The following is a 20,589-nucleotide window of genomic DNA, read 5'->3' as shown; positions in this document are numbered from 1 at the left end:
GCCCACAACACACCGCACAAATAGGTTTTTTAAATAGAAACATGAGGAAACAGTGTGAACAAATCTGTGGGCGGGGCTTCATCACTCAAAGAGAAGCCAGTCAGAGTTTAGAAATAGTGGACAAAAAATATATGGTGACAACACTCCTGATCATGTTTAGCTCCTCCCCCCGAACGCTGCCACACCCCCTCCAACATCACCCTGATGACATCACAGCGTCCTGATGATGATGATGATGGGGGACTTTTCTTTTAAATTTAGACTTTTTTAATTTTCTCTGTGATGTAACGTGATGCAGGTGAACACATGAAGTGTGGAACATTAACACATGAAGAGTGGGCACATTAACACACAAGGAGTGAATACATAAAGTGTGGACACATTAATACACAAGGAGTGAATGCATGAATGTGAGTGAACACAGGAGTAGACACATTAACACTTAAGGAGTGAAGAAATGACACGTTAACACACAAGGAGTTAAGACATGAAGTGTGGACACATTAACACACAAGGAGTGAACACATGAAGTGTGGAACATTAACACACAAGGAGTGAACACATGAAGTGTGGAACATTAACACACAAGGAGTGAACACATGAAGTGTGGACACATTAACACACAAGGAGTGAATGCATGAACACAAGTGAACACATGAGGTGTGTAGACACATGGATATAAGAACACACAAGCTTTGAAATCATGAACAGTGAAGTACACAAATAACAAATAGAGTGAACACATGAACAAATAAAGAGAACAAACTCGAACACAAGGAAAAAAATGAACGTATGATGAGTGAACACATGACCTGATTTGAATAGGTGAATACATGAACGTGGGCTGTTGAGTGCTTGAAATATTTGTGTTTATTAATACACAGACAAAAATTCCATGAACTCATGCCTGTGACCAGTGTTTGTATTTGTTTGTGACTCACCTCAGCTCGTTGTGACACAACAGTGGGATCCCACGCTTACATCACCTCACCTCACACTTATTTATCCATCATTCATGCTCAACTTCAGCATGAATGGATAAAAACAGCTGATACGCCACTCTGTTTATGCATCATGTTCACAATGTCACACCGGGATCACTTCCTGACTTGACCACCATGACCACAATATATTTCAGTTTAAACTTATAACTTATAATTAAACCAAAGAACAATAATGATAATAGTAAAATATATGATTTTAAAAGGCTCTGATGTGTTTATCAGTGTCACAGGTAACAGGAAATAAACTCTACACGGAACAGGAAGTGTTAGCATTGATTCATTGCTGATAGTCTGTGTCGGTGTGTCACCATCGACCAAAATCTGTTTCTGTTTGTCCAACGCTAAAAAACCACAACCCCAAAAGCTGGGCGGAGCTGACAGTAGTCAGGGGGGTGGAGCTGACAGTATTCAGGGGGCGGAGCTGACTGTAGCAGGGGCGAGGCTGTTGAGCAGCTGCTGTATCTTCTGGTGCTCCAGCTGCTCCAGATGTTTCCTCTGCTCCTCCTCCCTCTCACTCTGAGCCCTGAGCTCAATCTGACGCTGCTGCTGCTGCTGGATCTGAGCTCTGAGACACGACTCGTACGCTTTACACTTGTCCACGCGGCTGTGAACACATGAACACACGAGGAGTGAGCACATGGGGAGTGAACGTATGGACATACAAAGAGGGAACATGTGAGGAATGAACACATGAACATAAGAGGAGTGAGCACACGGACACACTAATACAGGAGGAGTGAACACATGGATATGTGAACACATGAACATATAATGAGGGAATATTTGAACATGAGAGGAATGAATGAACACGCGAGGAGTGAACACACTGGCACTTGAGAGGTGATCATATGAACACACGAGGTGTGAATGCATGATCACATGTGCAGTGAATACATGAGGAGCGAACACATTGCCACTTGAGAGGTGAACACATGAACACACAAGGTGTAAATACATGATCACACTCACATGAGAGATGTGAACACGTGAGGAGTGAACACATGAACACACAAGGTGTGAATACATGAACACATGAGATGTGCACACAAGAGTGAACGCGTGAACAAATGAAAGGAGAACGGAAAAAACATGACAAAACACATATGAAGGGTGAACACATGGTCATGGATGAACATATGAAAACCTTTGAAGTGAACAGGTGAATACATGAACATGGGACGTACCTCTTCCTCTCCTCTTCCTCTTTCACCTTCACCTCCTCCATGAGTCTTTTCAACTCGTCTCTCTCTCTGAGCCACTCACTGTATTTCTGTGCTTCCACATCCACTACACACACACACACACACACACACACATTGTAAACAGTGTCTGTTTCAGTCCTGATCCTGATTTTGAGACTTTTTTCCTCTTACGTTTCCTCTGGACCTGCAGGTGTCGTCCCTCCATCACCTCGTCCAGCAGGTGGCGCCGCGCCTCCTCCTGCAGGCGGCCCCTCTCGTCACTCTTGGCCATGTTCTCGCTCAGAGCTTCGCCGATGAGTCGCGCCGTCTCCTCCTCGTCTACCTGCTGCTGCTGCAGCAGCTCGTCCAGGTACTGACGGTACTGACGCTGCTCCTCCTGCAGCACCACCTACAGACACAAGCACACAGCCCTCTGATGCCATCTACAGGCCAGCAACTGACACATCTCCTTTCACAGCGCTGCACATGCTCTAACGTGTCAGTTTTTTTTGGCCCAATCTCAAAACCGTCCTCCCGTCCACCTGCCCTTTTCACCAGAGCGTCGTCATATGTCAGGCCCGTCCCCAAACCTGTGAGTGGACGATCCAGACCTTTAAAAGTGCAGACTGGTCCAGGCAGGAAGTGCAACAGGAGAACGAAGGAAAACAACGTGGAAATAAATGTGTCTACTCCTCAAGTGTTCTGGATCAAAAACTAACACACAAACAAACTCACAGAAAATGATGGCGTTTAAAGATATGAAATATATTTAATTTGCCTCATTCTCAGGGTATATATATATATATATATATATATATATATATATTATATAAAAACAAATGAACAACATAATCAATCTGGTTGTAGTGCCACTGTAAGTCTACATGTCTAATAAGTTAGGAATGCTAATGCTACATCGTTTTCCCTGTTATTCTTCATTATCATTATTCCTACATTTCAACAAATCATATCAGTTCTTCTTCCAGTTCATTTTCACTGTAATTATCTATATATTTGTTTTATATATATATCGCCCTGTTTTTTCCTTCACATTTCGTCCCGATGTCTACATTTATTAATGCTGTCGTCTTCATGCTTCTTTTCTCCTATGACAGTTCAAGCATAGCATCTGTCCATCGCTATGGTAACCGTGGCTTCCTATTTCCAGCAGAGTGAAGGTGTAGAGGGGAGGGGTTCCAGTAGTTTGGCTTCTCTTCTATAGCCTCCCCCTTTGTCAGGGTTGCCCGCTACTTGATTTGGAGTGACAACCTGTGGTGAAGTGGCAGTGTGCAGGGAGTGGTTTTGGGATTGGGCCCCCCTGTTCTGTGGCGATGTGTCTAAGACTGAAGGTGCGTTCAGGTACGGCGCTTTGTTTGTGTATTTACCCGACAATCGGCGGCTTCCTGTTTGGCGTGCGTCTGCTGCTGCTGTGCCTGCTCCAGGATGCTGGCGTCTTGCCGCCGCTGGTTCTCCTGCTCGCGTTGCAGACGTTTTGTTTTCAGGATGACGTTGTGGCCGAGCTCCTCGCGCTGGTTCCTCTGAGCCTGGCGCATCTGCAGCTCCTCCTGCTGCTCCAGCCGGACATTCTCCTCCCGTTGCTGCCGCTGGAGGGCGAGGAGCACAGAGGTGAGCAGAGACACAAACACAAAGTTAAACAGCAGCAGAACAAATCACAAATTTGACTCTATGGTATCAATTCAGTGGTATTAAAACACCTCGTGAGGCGTTCAGGGAGATGACAGTGAAAGTGGTATTTTATTTATTGTGATGCGTTCAGGGTGATGACGGTAAAAGTGGTATTTAAACTTATTGTGATGCATTCAGGGTGATGCAGTAAAAGTGGTCTTTAAACTTATTGTGATGCGTTCAGGGTGATGATAATAAAAGTCGTATTTAAACGTTTTGTGATGCATTTAGGGTGATGCAAACCATAAGGCGACCCTCCTCTTCTCGCAGCTCTTTGACCCTCTGTCTCTGCTGCTCTGTCTCATTCATCTGCGAGCGGAGGGTGCTTAGCTGATCGGCGTAGCGCTGCTGCCTCATCTCGGCTTTCAGCTGCTCTCTCTCGGCTTTGGCCTGCGCGTCACCCTCCCACATCTCTTGGAAGAAGCGCTCCTCCTCCTCCTGCTGCTGCAGCTGCTCCTGCTGCCTCTGTATCTGAGCATCTCGCTCCACGTCAGCATCCTGCGCCCCACGTCTGGTCAGGGCGACCCGCAGCTCGTCACAGTGCTCCCTGGAGGAAGAAGAAGGGGAAACATCAGAGTTGTAGTGCCGTGGGTAAACAGAACACGGACAGGGAGAAGACATTTACCTGAAGAGTCGATCCATCTGATCGGTGACGTGCTGCTGCCGCTCTTTCTCTCGACGCTCCTTCAGTGTTCGTGCTCGCTCTTTATTCCTCCTCTGTCTCTCTTCTGTCGTCTCCGCCTGCCCCTCCAACTCCTGCAGCAGCTGCTGTTCCTCCTGAAGGAGGAGCTCCCGCAGCCTGAGGAGAACCAGAGTCGTCTATAACTGAGTACTGAGTACTGACAGGTACAGGTAAATGTACCTGGTAACACTGAGACAGACCTGAACTCAGATGAGTAAACATTTACGTTAATGTAATGTCCGACAAAAACTCAGCGGTAACTCAGTGTCAGACGTGAACTTGAACAAGTAAATAACTGCGATCACCGCAGTAAAGCAGTGTCAGCCATGTACTGTGTGGGTAACGTTGTGATGGACCTGAACTCAACAAAAAGGTTCCACTCAGATTAACTAAATTCTTTAAACCCTGACCTGTTCCTTCTCTGCTCGACGCTGCTCTCATGCTCCATCACGGCGTCCTTGACGTGTTTGTTGATGGCGCCCCGCAGGTAGCCGCGATCTGTCCTCTTCAGCCATGAAATCATGTGGTCACACGCCCTCTCCTTCTTGATGACCTCCACAAGTTCCTCTCTTAAGGCGGCCGGCTTTGGTCTTTGCTGAGGTCGAGTATCACAACACACACACACACACGCGCACACAAAATCTCATCAGTTACACATCAGTTACAAGCTTTTCTTGAACAGATACAGCTTCAAAATAAAAAAATGTGACAGGTTTTTGCCGTCTTAGAAGAATCCTTTTTTGTGTACAAAGTTCACCATCTTGTGTCACATTATTTCCATGGCAGCCCGGACCTGTTTCTGGTATTCAAAGGCTGCTGTCACATTAGGGAAGTTGACCTCAGTGATCAAAACTTACCAAACTAGGCAGCAGCAGACCGGCTGTCCCCATGCCCCCACGAGTATAAGCAAACCGGTGACCGACATTGTCCACAGTGTGCATCTTTGATATGGTTAACAACGAGATGTCCGCTGCTCTTTGTGAACTGTTTGAAAAACAGTTTTCCTCGTCTCAAAGTGTCTTTTTCTGTGTTTTTTAAAGGCTAAGCAAGAATTCCTACATCTGCAAGTGACGTCACGATATCACTTGAAAGCTTCAAAGGCATTTTGTTTTTGCATTTTTGTTTAAGGCCACCACGTCTAACTGCGGACAGAAACACGTGTGTCCATTTTGAATATTGATAGTTTTTTAATACAGTATATGTGGTTGTGTGGGGTTCAGATACACAATTAATAAGTAATTTTAGTTATTTATAAGAACATGTTCATTAGTTTATCTCATTGTTAGACAGGTAAACTCTTCACATACTCACACCAAATTATTTACTGTTTACTCACTCCTTGGTGACTTTAGTTGCAGTAGAATTCTTGTAATGGAGTATTTCCACTCACCGTTGCCATGGAGTTTGGCGTTGCTATGCTGATTTCCCGGCACCTGGTTCTCCCGTGACTGAGCAGCATGATAACGTAGTAAAAAAAAAAATTAAAACAAAGTCTATATGCTGACGCACACACAGGATCCGGACGGGACAGAGTTTTCGTTCACATGGAAACGCCAAAACAGTGACAGTAGCGCCCCCGCAGGTGAAAGAGTCGCATCGTTTTCGTTGTTTTTTTTGCCGTGTTGTTGTTTGTCGTCGGAAGCCACGTCAAATACATCACGTTGGAAACCATCGTCAACGCAACAGAGAACTGCACTGAGACCCCACAGCAGCAGGGGGCGGTACTGCTGCTAACCTACCACTGAAACAGAAGAACAGGACCGTTAGCTTAGCTTCTTAGCTCGCCTACAACTACTCGCCCATAGACTTAAAAAAATAACCAACCAACGAACTAATTAATTAGCTACATAGCGAGATAGATAGTCAGAACAGAAGCAGGGGGTGGCGAGGGAGGGGAGGGGGAGAGCGGTATGTTTGGCTAAAATAAAAGTCCGTCTTCTTAACATGTCGGCCACCTCTAAACACTACATTACCCATGAATCTCTGCTGCTACTCGAATCATACGTGACGTATAACTTAGTTAACACCAAACTTCGTAACTAATAGTTACTTAAAGTGTTCATTAGTTACCCTGGCTCTGTAGAAAGGTTGTTCAAGCCGTTCTTAACTTTAGATTATACGGTAGTAGACTAACTACAGTTCTGTGGGTGAATGTCAGAGAAATGCACCTTGGGAATTGGAGTTGTTTTTTTGTTTTGTTTTTTTAATGTCGCTTGACCTTTGTTCAGTTGAAATATTAAAAATGCTCTTCTTGGTAGAAGTGGATTTAATTAAATATTCACATTCTGGTGAACGTGACAAAGCCATAATGATATGCTGGGAATTTTTCAAACTTTTTTTTATCAGGAGTCAGGATTATCAGCACTATCAGGACTTAGGGCAGCCTGTGGCCAAGGGGAAAGGGAACTTGACTTGTAACCGGAGGGTTGCCGTTTCAAATCCCCACCCGGCCAAAAAGGGCTGGGGTACCCCTGAGCAAGGTACCCAACCCCCAATGATCCCCGGGCGCCACTCAGTGTGGCAGCCCACTGCTCCTAATTCTAGGATGGGTCAAAATGCAGAGGAATACTTTCCCTAAGGGGATTAATAAAAACTAACTAACTAACTTTTAATAAATACTAGATCAAAATATGAATTAAAGGTTCACGAAGCACTTAAATGGCAAAACAAGGATTTCAAACACAGAAGTCACTAATTGGAAGCAGCAGTGGATCAACAAGTGATGTTAATTTGTTGATTTTCTTGATCGACTGGTGTGGGAGAGTCAGCAGTTTATAATGTGGAACAAACCTCACATTTCTTATTGAAAAAGAAGTAAACGTGCTTTATTTCTAAGATATCCTGGTCTTAGTTTGACACTGATTTTTATTAGGCTTTTTGTTAAGTGGCTGAAAATCATATTTTTCAGAAACCCCAGCTGACAGCCACACAACTGCCTATCAAAATAAAAGAATGGAAACTATTCCTTCTAATGTTAATTGCAGTGATTTTCTTTGTATATAAAAAAACTACATGTGTAATAATTGATCATTTGCTCTTTCAAATCTCTCAAATGATCTGGTGCTTACCACAGGACTGGAGAAGAGGTGGTAGTTTGACATTTGTGTTTATTATGGAGCAATGCAATCCAGTTATAACAACAATAAAAATATCTCGACATGTATTGTTTGACTGATGTCCACTAGAAGAATCATTGAGTTCCGATTAAAGACATTGTGGCATGGATTTCTTGGCTTGTAACCATACCATTAAGAACTTCTTTTTTTCAGGTTTCCAATTGGCCAACATTGCTTTAATTCATGAAGGAGTCATTCAAGTCATTCTTATGATATGTCACGTTTGAGGCATCAGAATCTATTAATATCTCCAGTTTAGTTTTCATCTTTATAAACGCCATCAAAGTACTGCTGTAGTCACGAGCGACCGCAGTGATACGGTCCAGCGTCGTAGGAGTTCGCAGCTTTTCACTGACGGCCAGCAGCTCCAGAATATCCATCTCCAATCTGATGAACTCCAAAGCCTTGGCTCCGACGGATCTTCTCCTTAGTTCTCCACAGGAAGTCTTCACATCTTCCAGATCCCCATTCAAGGACCCAACAATAGTCCTGAACTCTTCAATAAGTCCTCCCACTCTCTCTGAACTTTGGTTTTCTCTTTTTTTCTGCTCAAGAATGAAAAAAAGCAGGACAATACCAGCAAGAAGAAATATCACAAAACTCCAACCGGCAGTAAAGGGGGCCGCGAGTAATGCGCCAAGAAATGCTGCTCCCAGAATAGCAACTCCTGCCAACAATTTCCCCTGTAACATCTTCAGCTCAGTATCAACCGTCTGGAGCTCGTACACAATCTGTCTCATCCTGGGATCATGGCTGTCCAACACTGACATGAAAGATGCAGCTGAATATGAAGCATTTTTTCTGCTCTCCGTCTGTTGAACGCTCTGCGCCATTTCCTGAACGGTTCCTCAGAAACGAAAGTGTGGAAAACCTGTAGTGCGCTCAGTTAGGCTGAGGAGGCGCATGCGCACGCTGCGACCGGCAGGAAAAGTTTGGCTGCCAATGTTTTGATCGTGTTGTAATGTTTCACGTTTGTTTGTGTCGGGGATAACAACATCACAAGTGATCTTAACTGTGCACGGTGCTCTCCACTGAAGCGATATGGATCTTTTTCGCGTCGCATCGCTATTTTTGCTATCCCTTCTGTTATACCTGGATATTATCATGCCCGGCCAGGAGGCAATACGGTAGAAGTGAATTGCTGCAACTTAACTTTGCGAGACCGACTGCGAGACATCACGCTACAGATTCCGGATCTCATCTGAAGATGTCCTGAAAACATCTACGAAGAACCAGGGGGAATCGGGGAAGAAACAGTGGTAAGCGTGGAGGCGTCCGGCTACGACGGAGGAAGATGCGGTTCAACCAGCTTCCGCTGCCCCTCAATGATCCTGGGGAACGTCCAATCCATAAGAAACAAATTGGATGAAATCCAGGGAAATGCCCGCTTCCCTTTAGGATTACAAAGCCTGCTGCGTACCGAACGCGACCAGGACTCGGACCCCATGAGCACTGCGCCGCTTAGATCTTTACAGTAACCAAAGGTACTGTACTTCGGTAACAGTGAGAGAACGCATCTGTACCCCTGATGTGGAACTTTTGTCAGTGTCGTCGTGAGTTTCCCCGGCTCTTCATTACAGTTGTGTATATCCACCCCAGAGCACACGCCCCCTCCGCTTGTAAAACTGTGTATGACGTAGTACAAAAGCTGCAATCTATCTCCCCTCAGGCTCCGGCTTTTATATTAGGTGACTTCAACCATGTTTCCCTCAAGACGTCGGTCTCCAACTTCTACCAATATGTAACCTGCCCCAACAGACGGGACAAGACTTTTGACCCGTGCTATGGGTCAGTAAAGGAGGCATATAAGTCACTTCCGCTACCTTCTCTGGGCCACGGAGACCACAACTGTGTGTAGCTCTTGCCCATACACAGAACTGTTCTGAAGAGGGAAAAGGTCTCTACAAAGGACATTAAAGATTGGACTGAAGAGTCTGTGCAGTGTCTAAAGGCCTGGTTTGACTGTACTAACTGGGACATGAGGCTTCATAGAGGCTTTTGTTCTTATGTAGCATTCTGTAGAGACATGATCATCCCATGCAAAAGGATAAAAATGCATTCTAATAATAAGCCATGGGTCACTAAATCCGTCAAAGTCTGCATACAGGCTAAGAAACGTGCCTTCAAACATGGGACTGCTTCTGAATTGTATACAGCCACAAAAGATTTGAATATTTAAATCCTTAGAGCTAAAACAGACTACAAAACAATTCTGGAAAATAAAATGGCTGCTAACAACTTGGGCTCAGCCTGGTCAAGTATGAAATCCATTGCAGGCATCAGTAACTCAAAAAACATAAGCACTGTCATCTTAGAGAATTTTGATTCAGATTCTGACCTTGCAAATCCTCCTAACAAATTCTTTTCCCGATTTGACACTTATGACTTCAGTACAGAAATACAGAAACTCAGTCATTATGTAGTATCACTTTGCAATTGATGAGGGTAATGTAGAAAAGGCACTATCTTCCATATATGCAAATAAAAGCTGTGGTCCTAATAATAATTGAATTCCAGCTCCTCCCATCAGGCCGTAGGTTTAAAACGCCTGCATGTAAAACCAAAAGATACAGAGGTAGATTTGTTCCTTCAGCTACCAAGACCCTGAACAATACTTGGGCTATTTGTAGACTACACACTAATCTTTTTAAATTATGCACAGCCTTCCTAATCCATTTATTTATTTATTTATTGACCAAGCTTTTTTGTATTTGATATGGTGGTTTTTATTCTGTATTTTATCAATGGTTTTGATAGTAATATTGTGTACTTTTTTATCTATATCTCTATACCTGGAGCACTTGTTGTTACTGTTATGTCATTGTCTTCTGTGTGTAATGTGTGTATGCAGCCCACAATTTTTACCTGCTACCAAATCTACCCTTGGGTACAAATAAAGTTACCTTACCTTAGAGCAGCACTGAGCAACAGCTCCAGATTTGCCTTGTTGTAGTGATATCATGTGACCAGGTGAGGAGGGAGTATCTTACAGAGGAAGTGCTGCAGGTTTAATAATTGAACAGTCAAACGTCCTCATCAGCTCATATTAACATAGAACAGTAGCGAAACAGGGTTAGAGTGTTTCTGATCATTTTTATTCACCCGCATGACACTGGCAGCACATTCACCCACAGATATGATATATAATACTTCACAACTGTAAATCACAGGATCTCACATTCTGACTCTAGCTCCACAAGCAACATGTGACAATAAATATTGTAAAATAAATATTAATTAGAGAAAACAATCAGACAGTGCCAAGGCCATTCAGATTTCCCAGTGTCAATACTCGCCTACATCTAGCAAGGTTAATCACCTTTTTTTTTTTTTTTATACTTGAATCTATAGTCTGGATCAGCATCAAAATCTAAATTGTTTTTTTCCTTCAGCCATAACCTACAATCTCAAAAACAAAATTATATCAAAATCTGTCCTTAATTTTTGAGTTAAGCTACTAACAGAAAGACAAACTTGGCCAAAGACATTGACCTTCGTGGCGGAGTTAATTACTTCACGAGACGGAAACAGCTCATAAATAAAAAGTCACATCTCCCTCTACGTCGTTGATTAGACCATATAATACAGATATAATACATATGTACAGAGGAGTGAGGAGAACCTGCAGTGAGCGCTAAATGCTAACGATATATATACACCTACGCCAACTACAAATCAAAGATGCTTCGTGTTTTCCTATTAATTATAATTACGCGTGACCAATCTTTAAACAGGTTAGAGTTGCAGTTGTTAAACGTGCAGTTGCTCTTTTGGGCCACTAAGGTGAAGAACCGTCTGTTAACTGAGGGTGTACCCCAAGGAACTATTTTAGATACATTTCATCTTTAATTCAAGCCACCAGAAACTAGGCACCTTACCAGGAACTATGAGCTTTTCCACCTCAGGAACTTTAACCAGGAAATAAGGGCTTTTCCATGAATCGCATGTATTTCCAACTTAGGGACCAAGGACGAAATAGAACTTCCAAGTAAATGTTTATCCCCCCAGCAAGAAACTTGCTGAGATGTCATACTTTCTGAAAATCCAGGAGCCTTCAAAGATGAAGAGTTAAATAGAGCTGAACAACCTAGTTTTGCTTCAACGTCCGCTCGCATTGAAATCTGATTGCTACTAACTTTTCTCCCTTTACAGCAGTGCTGTATGAAACTCCTTCATGTTAACCATTGTTTTATTGTGTACGGTTTCCCCGTTTTCTGTTTATCATCTCAAATGTGTCAACGCTTTATAAAAATAATAAGGATCCGTTTGCTCTGAATGCAACAGCGTTCGTTCGCTCACCGGCTCTGGTTTTATGCTTGGACAAAAAACCAGAGTGCTTCCACACTTGCACTTGCCAATATGACCAACAGAGGCCGCCAGAGGCTTGTTGCGTGAATGGGGTGAAGTCTGCCATCTCTGATTGCCTTGACGTAGCTACACCATCTCAGCTGACAGGCACACATGACCTCACGGTGCACCAGACAGGTGTGGGGGTAATATAATTTCCGCCACGATTTTCGCATCCAAAATAATTGTGATTCACGGTATTATTGCGATAATTGTAAAACTTTGCTTTCCTAAATAGACGAAGTGTGTTCCAATCAAGTTGTTTTGGTTTGTGTCCACAAACATGGACGTATACAGACGTGTCTATATTCGTTCAGTGGTTAGTTGTTGGAAATCAACACTTAATAGTCAGAAATCTTTTAGTTCCTGTTAAGAAGCTCCAGGGACTCTTAGTGGAAACGTGGCTTTACATGCTGAGGTGTAGAGCATACGGAAGCTAGGAGCAGGCTTTACATGAAGTTAATCATCATTAATTCCTTGAATGGACAATGGAATGATCAGTTTTAAAAGTTAAAAAGATTCTGGACGTTCCGTTTACCTTCATGGGTTTATAGATAGATGAGACAATCTTAGAACAGACATGTCCTCAGTAACTGGATCACATGACCTTCATAATGTAAAAATAATGAACATAAATAAACCTTCATTGTACCTCAGTGATGTGACAACATGGCAGACATCATTGGTGTGCATGCTCAGACTCCTGCCACCATGACGCGCAGCAGGAAATTCACCGATTGTTTTCCTTCACTGCTCTGACTCCGAGCTGGACGTGACACATGTGACCAGTCTGTTAGGTTACCGTGCATGCTGGGAGACGAGCAGATGGAGGAGCGTGCGGTGCAGGGGCACACGGAGGCGGCTGTTAGACGTCATCAAATATCCGGCTGCGGGACGACGACATGGACAGATACCGTCCTCCCGTGTGTCTGTGGGACACAGATACAAGACACACAGTCAGACCACATGCCTGATGTCTACAGCTGTGTTCTTCCCACAGGAGGGCGCCATAATTACCTGCCAGAGTCAGAGTCCAGGGCGTCGTCTGCCAGATTGTCCGCACTGAAGTCTAAAGGCTCGGCGTCCTGCAGCAGCTCGATGCGGTCCCTCTCCGGTCGACCGCCAGAGCGAGAATATTTTGCTTCTGTGGAAACAGCAAGAGTGGGCGGTGGTCAAAGTGTACATTAACCTTTGGTGAAGAGCATTGGAAATGTCAGTCATCGCCTAACTCACGTCTGCCGCCACCGCCGCTGGAGGTCACTGTGTCCGAGTAACTGGTCTCCTTCATCTCATGACTGCCTCTGTTCCGCGCCGCAAAGTCTTCTCTGGGGTTTCCGTAGCGCTCCTTCCACTCCTGCAAAGCAGCACACAAACATGGAGTCAACATTAATGATATAAAGACATGCAGACAGAAGAAGAGGGTGTGACTGAAGAGAGTGGGTAGTGTAGGAGCATTCTAAAGAAGAAGACACACTGTCTATATCATCAAAGAGAGACTTTACAAAGAGGTAAGAACCACAACAACAGCAGCAACAAAACATCCGTTTTCACAACATGTGGTCAGAAACTCTTGTCTCTGTGCTGCCCTCTAGTGGACACCTTGCTCAACAACCATCCTCACATGTAAAACGATTGGCGATGACATCTACACTGTATTTCTACGTACATATTATCAGAACAAATGTATGGTCAGAGTAGGGTGCCTGTGCTTCCTGTCATTCTCTGGTTTGATTTGTAGGAAGAAAGAAACTCACCCTTCGTCTGCTCTCACCATCTTCGATCCGTTGCCGCTTCCTTTTCTCTGTAAAAAAACAAACAAAAAGAAGACAGGGACAGGTGAAGTGATGGTCCACCACCTGCTCCCCTACAGCGCCACCTTTCTGTGAATGTCATTGCGAGGCTCACCTCGTCGGATCAGCTCCTTCCCCTCGTCAATCAGGTCAGAGGTCATTTCACAGTCGCCCAGAAACTGCTGGAAGCCCAGAAGGTTCAGGCAGCGAGTCCCCAAACTGAGGAAGGAGGTCATCAAGTAAGCGAGCATACACAATCCACTAACATTTTAAATTGAGTTGGCTTTTATCCACACGGAACTGTTGTTTTGGGAGGGACACAGCACACAAACTTGATGCACATGCTCCACATCTTATTCTTCACATACTCCACATACAGGCCTGGCATACTGTATGTACTACAGCTTTCAGAGTGTATGAAGACATTTACCATGTTTAGGAAAAAGACTGTATACAGAAAGTTCTGTGTCCGTGTGGATAAGAGCCACAGTAGAAAACGCTAATTTGATAGTATGTTTTAGAGTCAACAGGTCAAACACGTCTCACCTGAAGTAGGTGGCGATGCAAAGGATGACTATCAGCATTGGGTAGTAAATATAGAAGCCATTAGCAATGAAGGACAAAACATGCATGGATCCCATGATCTGAAAAACAAGTCAGACAGAAAGTCCATGTTTTACTGTTAATTTTGTTCCCACATTTTGACAAATGTGTTCCCATGTGTGATGAATTCCTTCTCATGTTCCAAAATAATTCTTGTGCCTTCTGTCATCTCTTTCGCACCTTTTGGTGAATTCATTTCCACGTGTTAATGCAGCGTTTTCCCAAACTTTCAAAGCGGGGATCCACATTTTAAAATTAGTGTGACCCAAATCACAATACGAGTCATGGCAAGAACAAATTTGTTTATAATGAGGAAACTCATTTACAGCCATATAGCTGTAACACCTAATAACATTGGTAATTAGTAGACTTATGAAAATCATTTCCAGAATTTTCATTTTATGCACTTTAAAACATATACACATGGAAGATTGGGACAATTCTGCAAATTTGTTTACCATCTTTACCATCTTTACCATGAACCATCTGTGGGTCTCGACCCAGACTTTGGGAGCCACTGTTTTAATAAACACTTTCCCACGTCTTATTGGCTTTACCACAGTGTTTTGATGTTTACTGTGTCTTGTCATGTTTGCAAAAATTAAACAGAACAATACAGTATTTTATCTTATACGCATGAGTTGTTTGTTGATTGATGTGCTTTGCTCTCCACGGCCACCGTGGGGCGCAGCACTGTTCAGGTGACAGTCCAGAGTGTTTTTCTGTGCTGGACTTACTGACGTGTAGGCGGTCTGCTCCTTCTGCTGGTGGGAGATGGCAGAGTCCATGTGAATCAAACCCAGGAAGTTGAGGCAGAGGGGAGGAGTCAGACGACAGAACAACCTGCAGTTCAGGAGAAAAGCGTTATCGTCTGTTCCTCCGTCACACGCACCTGGGCGCCTGAAAAACGTCAAACCTAGGATTCATGGGTTAAGACTCTTGTCACTTACATGCCGCTGAACTGGAGGCTGTAAGCGTCGGTCTGGTGGTGAGAGGCCAGGTAGTAGTAGTTAAAGACCCGGATGCGGAAAACAGTGGAGTAAACGCAGATGCACAGGAAGAAGATCGTAATGAAGCACGCCATCTGGTGGATAGAAGTGAAAATAAAACCGACGAGGCGGTTAATTAAAAGGTGTGTTCTCGTAATACCTTTTTCCCCTACTTTTGCTAACATTGTGCTTCTTATTTAATTATTAACATTCTCTACTCTACTATGTCTCTAATTCATTCCTTTGTTTAACTGAATTTGTTAGCACATTTTTACAAATTCATTAGCACATTTAAATTTATTTGTTCCCACATTTTAAAACATGTATTTCCACATTTTGACACATTCATTCCAACATTTTGATGAATTCTTTTCCCATGTTTTCACTAATTTGTTCCCGCATTTAGACTGTTGACTGTCCGTGTTTTGATGAGTCGCTGACTCTTTAAATCTGTTTTGTTAGTTTTTTCCCCATGTTTGTCAAATTTGTTTCCACGTATTGATTAATTAATTTCCACATTTTGACAAATCTATTCAGATGTTTTTCTTTATTGCTCCCACTTGACTCTCAGTTCCACTCACTTTTGGCATATTTCCACCAGTTCTACTCGCCTCGCCACGCCACGATTTAAGTTTAAGTTTAAGTTTTCACTAGCATAGTACCTGGTACCAGGTACTAGTTTTAGTACCTGCTCCGGCAAGGTTCCAAGTGTGCTAGTAGTGGGTACTATGCAATGATTGGTCTGTACTCTGGAGACGTGTGGACAGAAATCAATACTTAACAATCCTAAAAACGTGGGTTAATCTCCAACTACAGGAGTCTGGGGTAAAGTCACTAATCACTCGTGTGTGTGTGTAAGTAGGTACGTTAAGTAGGTACTTTTTTGTAGTGGAGATGCAACCTAATCGTGCTGTGTCGTGTCGTGCCGAGGCGAGGCGAGCCGGTGGAAATACGCCATTTGTGTCAATCTCACTCCTGGAGTAAATAGGGTCAGATTTTCTTCCAGTCTCATGATGTTTTGCTGGACCTTGAGGTCATGAGACACATTGACTGCAGCCACAGGTGTCACCTGTCAGCCTGTGGACTCTCACCTCGATGTACAGGTAGTTGTAGTCTCGTTCGGCCAGCTGGATGAAGACGGCAAACAGAGAGAGGACAGGCCGTGTGCTGAAGAAGGTGCACTCAGACCAGACCACGGCCACACTGAACAGAGTCAGCATCACGGACAGCAGCCGATAAAACCAGCACTTCAGGAGACACTCCCAGTACCACTCTGCACACACACACACACAAATCATGATGTCCCTCTCTGAGGATTCAAAGTGATCTATGGTTGCTGCATGAGCCTGATGTTTTATTATATGGAGCCTTGTAGGCGGAGCTCAGACCCACCTACAGTCGGCGTGTAGACGTATCTGCTGAACCAGCCTGAAGGTTCTAATGGCGGGAAGCTGTGGACAAACTGGCGGGCGGAGCTGGTCTCATTCTTTGCCACGTCTTCCAGATGGATGGCCTGCTGCAGGAGCATCTGCCACTGCACACGAGTCCTGTTGTGTCTTTGAACAGCGTAGATCACCTGCATGCACGCATGCACGCACGCACACACACACACACACACACACACACACACACACACACACACACACACACACACACACACACACACACAGCGCTCACTGTTATCAGGGTTTACATGGTAAAGTATCAGACTTTTTGTGGCTAAGGAGTAAAGGTGTCGTCCACTAACTGGACGGTTAGCGGGTGAGCACTTGCGAATACGTCCAAATATTCAGTATCACATAAGAACTACAATGTAACTTCCCATCCATACATTTAAATATCACACAATTACATTCAGCTATCCCTGATATGTTAAAATATCACAAACAAATGTTACACACCAATGTACTTAAGTGCAAATATCAAATTATAAGTGTGTTATCGCATACATGTGTACGTCATAAAATGTAGAAATACAGATGTCATGTGGTGTAAACAGAGGCTCCATACATACATGTGGCTCTCATGTAAGTCTCACCTGTTTATGAAGCTTCACCAGGCTCTTCTCGCTGGGATATGTGTTCTGTTTGTCATCAAAGTCCTCGTAATCATCCATGTTCCTGCCCATCTTGTCCTGGTAGTCGCCTGGGCACTGTAGTGTTGATTTAGATCAATCAGTGTGATCAATAATGATCAGAAATGTAAAAATCAGTAATTATGTATACACAGTACACAGTATGTCCCTCTCACCTTTCTGAGGATGGTGTCGATGCACTTCCTCAGTGGATGGTTGTACTTGATGGACTCACTGACTTTTCTCACTTCCTGCAGCAGAACACACGTCACGGTAAAAACACAGGAGGTCTGGTAAGGTCACCGTGACCACTGCAGCCACCACCACTCACCTCCATCACATCCTCCAGGTTCTCCTCTGCGTCTGCCTTCTCTGTCATCAGTTTGGACGCCTTGAAATATGTCTTGATGAGCAGGTGTCCGTGTCGTGACCCATTCCAGTAGGAGCGGGGAATCTCCACCAGGCCGTACCCGAGCAGCAGAACCAGGAGGAACAGACCCCAGGTGTTTGCCGCCGTGATCCCAATGGTCTGCAGCTCATACCTGAACCACACAGAAACACAGTTCAACTTAATGTAAAACAGAAACGGCCAAATAATGTGTCTTCATGTGCCCTGAGGACAAGCGTGGCCAGCAGAGGTAGCATTGGACTCACCAGGACAGATGCCAGTTGGGGTTAACCGCCACGTATATGAGCAGAGAGCCGAAGATGAGCAGGTACGTCCCGTAGTAAATGGCATTTTCTATTAGTGCTGTTTTGACTTTTCCAGTGATGGAGAATCCTCCAGAGCGAGCGTATGACTGCATGAAGGGCAGCAGCAGCCTGAAATCACAGTCACAGTCAGTCACAGACTGACAGCCTCTATTGATACTTTAGCACCGCAGGTAGTTTTTCACAGTTCTTTAGAAATGTTGAATGTTGACACTGCCTAGAAACTGTTCTCGATCAATTTCTCTAAATGCTCATAATTGTGGAAATTTGAGTGCAAAGAAATTAAAAAGAACCCTAAAAGTATAGACACTGCATAAGATAAGATAATCCTTTATATGATTCTCTATATTGTTTTTGCAATTTCAAATTTTCTCTCTACGTTCTCAATAAGCCCACAACACGTTCTCTACACATTCACAGTATGTTCTCTGCAATTTATACAATCTCGAAACGTCCTCTGTATGTTCGGGTTCTGACCATGTGAGACACTGGGACGTCCAGTACACCACCCTCCAGAAGACGGGCATGATGCCATCAGGGATGTAGCTCCACGGCTTGTAGCATCGCTCCACGACACTGTTAAAGAGAAGATGATGACATTGTGAAATATTCACCGTCTCTCTGTTAAATGTGTCCCAGGTGAAGCAGGGGTGAGTGAGCAAGCAGCGCCACTGACCTTTTCGTGGGTGTGGAATTTAAGTTTGCTGTAGTGTGATTTACTGGTGATGGGCTGATGGTGGGAACAGCAGAATGTTCTTCATGGTCAATCTTACACTGCTTGTAGATGGTCTGAAAGGACACACACACACACTCAGTGTCCAGGTACAAGGGGGCAGTCAGCGCCATCTCCATGTGTCAGTACTGACCGTGCTAACGTCCAGAGGTAAGATGAAGACGATGAGGAAGCAGAGGTACCAGGCGAGCAGCGTGCTAAACAGAACCATGCGCTGCTGCTTCCTGAAGTCGCCATAGCGATGCAGCAGGAAGAGTGCCAGGAAAAACACCACCACGATCTCGATACCAAGAGCAGCCCCACTCATCACGCCACACCTACACTCAGCAGCCCGACAGAAACCTGATAAAGAAGACGACACAATGTGGTCACAATACAACAATGACAACATTAGCAACACACACACACACATCAACCTGTTCACTTGTTATTAGGGTACACACTCCTTTGTGTGTGTGAGTATAGAAATATCTGTTTTTTGTATTTAGTTACGCACACAGACAAACACACACACAGGTTTGTGCAGCTATTGTTGTTAGGACACTGCGTTAATTTGAACAGCCTAAACAAAGCATTAACTATAACCAATTAATACCTAAACCTAACAACAATTCACATCTTAGCACTGAACTTAACCAGTAAATCAGTTTGCCTCATTAAGACCAGGTTTTAGTCCTGACAAGACCAGTATTTATACCAGAAAAGGTCCTACAGAGGCAACACAAACAAGCATGCACGCGCACACGCATATCGATCTACAGTCAGTCCGATGACGCAGATGTAAACAGCTGTTCTACGCTAACAGTGACAGCTAGCCAATATAGCTTAGCTTAGCTCGGCTGTGGTGACAGCGGTGTATCAGTTCGCTGTTACCGTGGTGACAGAGTCAAGCTATTGTTCCCCAAGTGTCTGTGTCCGCCGCTCAGAGCTTTTTCTCTGCCGTCTTTCCATCCACAGCCTCGCTTCGTCTGCGGCTAGCCGAGCAGCTACACTCACTTCCGGCTTCTGTGCCAGCGTAGATGGTCGGAGCAGAGACTGTGACGTCACTGGCTCGACGCCTGCGCAGCAGCTCGCGTGGGCCGCTCCCAATATGTATTGTATTGAAAAACCATGTACCAAATAAAAAAAGTGGAACATTTAAGACATGGCAATCAAAATGTAATAGCTGTAATGAAACAGACAACACTACATCACAGCCACATAGAATATATATGTAATAACGTCAAGTATAAATTAGAAATTATGTCATGGACGTGGATAAAATTGTTTTCAAAATGGCAGGTTCCACTTTCCCAAGGAGGTGCTCAGTTGCAACTTAATTAATAAGCGACATAATATGTCAATATCAACCAACAATGCGACAAAAAAGGTTGACACAACAACCTCACAAACCCCAACAGAGGATTCCTGGATGGCTGCCACATCAATGGTAAGCAAATACTGTTTGCTGCATTTCTATGTTTTTTTTTGTTTCACATTAAGACAGTCATACACATAATAATATAATGTTTGTTTATTTATAAGTCGTCTATACTCAAAACCAAAGCCTCCCTGTGTTATGCTAGTTCTGTTCTTCTTCTTTGGTGTTTTTTAGGTCAGTTAGCATCTGTAATTTTGCATCATTGCCACAGATTTTTTGTTATGTTGTCATTTATTTTGGAACTCAGAGGTCG

The 20,589-nt window shown here is 44.0% G+C and overlaps 2 protein-coding genes across 3 annotated transcripts; both read right to left on the bottom strand.

Moving 5' to 3' along the window:
* Positions 1–852: 852 nt before the first annotated feature.
* Positions 853–6,753, bottom strand: cfap53 (cilia and flagella associated protein 53). 2 transcript variants are annotated; one of them, XM_044012133.1, is made up of 8 exons: positions 5,944–6,753; positions 4,964–5,148; positions 4,497–4,670; positions 4,115–4,418; positions 3,571–3,789; positions 2,378–2,594; positions 2,189–2,291; positions 853–1,608 (listed from the first exon to the last, which is right to left on the bottom strand). In XM_044012133.1, exons 1-8 carry the CDS (start codon positions 6,010–6,012, stop codon positions 1,413–1,415), a joined length of 1,467 nt encoding a protein of 488 aa, XP_043868068.1. In that variant the 5' UTR covers positions 6,013–6,753; the 3' UTR covers positions 853–1,412. The 2 variants fall into 2 exon arrangements, with proteins under 2 accessions (XP_043868068.1, XP_043868067.1); XM_044012132.1 differs by lacking the exon at positions 5,944–6,753 and adding an exon at positions 5,411–5,937.
* Positions 6,754–10,742: 3,989 nt separating this feature from the next.
* Positions 10,743–19,950, bottom strand: lmbrd2b (LMBR1 domain containing 2b). Its single transcript, XM_044012131.1, has 18 exons — positions 19,790–19,950; positions 19,050–19,258; positions 18,860–18,972; positions 18,661–18,759; positions 18,127–18,294; positions 17,804–18,014; positions 17,649–17,723; positions 17,437–17,550; positions 16,791–16,974; positions 16,490–16,671; positions 15,360–15,493; positions 15,147–15,252; positions 14,353–14,450; positions 13,922–14,025; positions 13,771–13,817; positions 13,250–13,370; positions 13,034–13,160; positions 10,743–12,945 (listed from the first exon to the last, which is right to left on the bottom strand). The coding sequence occupies exons 2-18, from the start codon at positions 19,221–19,223 to the stop codon at positions 12,882–12,884; spliced, it is 2,121 nt and encodes a 706-aa protein (XP_043868066.1). The 5' UTR covers positions 19,224–19,258; positions 19,790–19,950; the 3' UTR covers positions 10,743–12,881.
* Positions 19,951–20,589: the final 639 nt, after the last annotated feature.

This window comes from Solea senegalensis, linkage group LG21 (assembly GCF_019176455.1).
Source record: "Solea senegalensis isolate Sse05_10M linkage group LG21, IFAPA_SoseM_1, whole genome shotgun sequence".
Lineage (NCBI taxonomy): Eukaryota > Metazoa > Chordata > Actinopteri > Pleuronectiformes > Soleidae > Solea > Solea senegalensis.
The sequence above is the reverse complement of the archived record's forward strand: the minus strand, read 5'-3'. Positions and strand labels throughout refer to the sequence as shown.

What these genes read in the sequence shown, in the direction of transcription:
- cfap53 (XM_044012132.1), bottom strand. Translation starts at nt 5,494, where the DNA reads ATGCACACTGTGGACAATGTCGGTCACCGGTTTGCTTATACTCGTGGG. An exon ending in AGGAAGCCGCCGATTGTCGG is followed by an intron (nt 2,595 to 3,570) that starts GTAAATACACAA and finishes TTGTGTCTGTAG; the next exon opens with GTGGTGCTGCAGGAGGAGCA. An exon ending in CCTGCAGGTCCAGAGGAAAC is followed by an intron (nt 2,292 to 2,377) that starts GTAAGAGGAAAA and finishes GTGTGTGTGTAG; the next exon opens with TGGATGTGGAAGCACAGAAA.
- lmbrd2b (XM_044012131.1), bottom strand. Translation starts at nt 19,223, where the DNA reads ATGAGTGGGGCTGCTCTTGGTATCGAGATCGTGGTGGTGTTTTTCCTG. An exon ending in CCCAACTGGCATCTGTCCTG is followed by an intron (nt 18,015 to 18,126) that starts GTGAGTCCAATG and finishes TGTGTGGTTCAG; the next exon opens with GTATGAGCTGCAGACCATTG. An exon ending in TGCATCGCCACCTACTTCAG is followed by an intron (nt 14,026 to 14,352) that starts GTGAGACGTGTT and finishes CTCCTTCCTCAG; the next exon opens with TTTGGGGACTCGCTGCCTGA.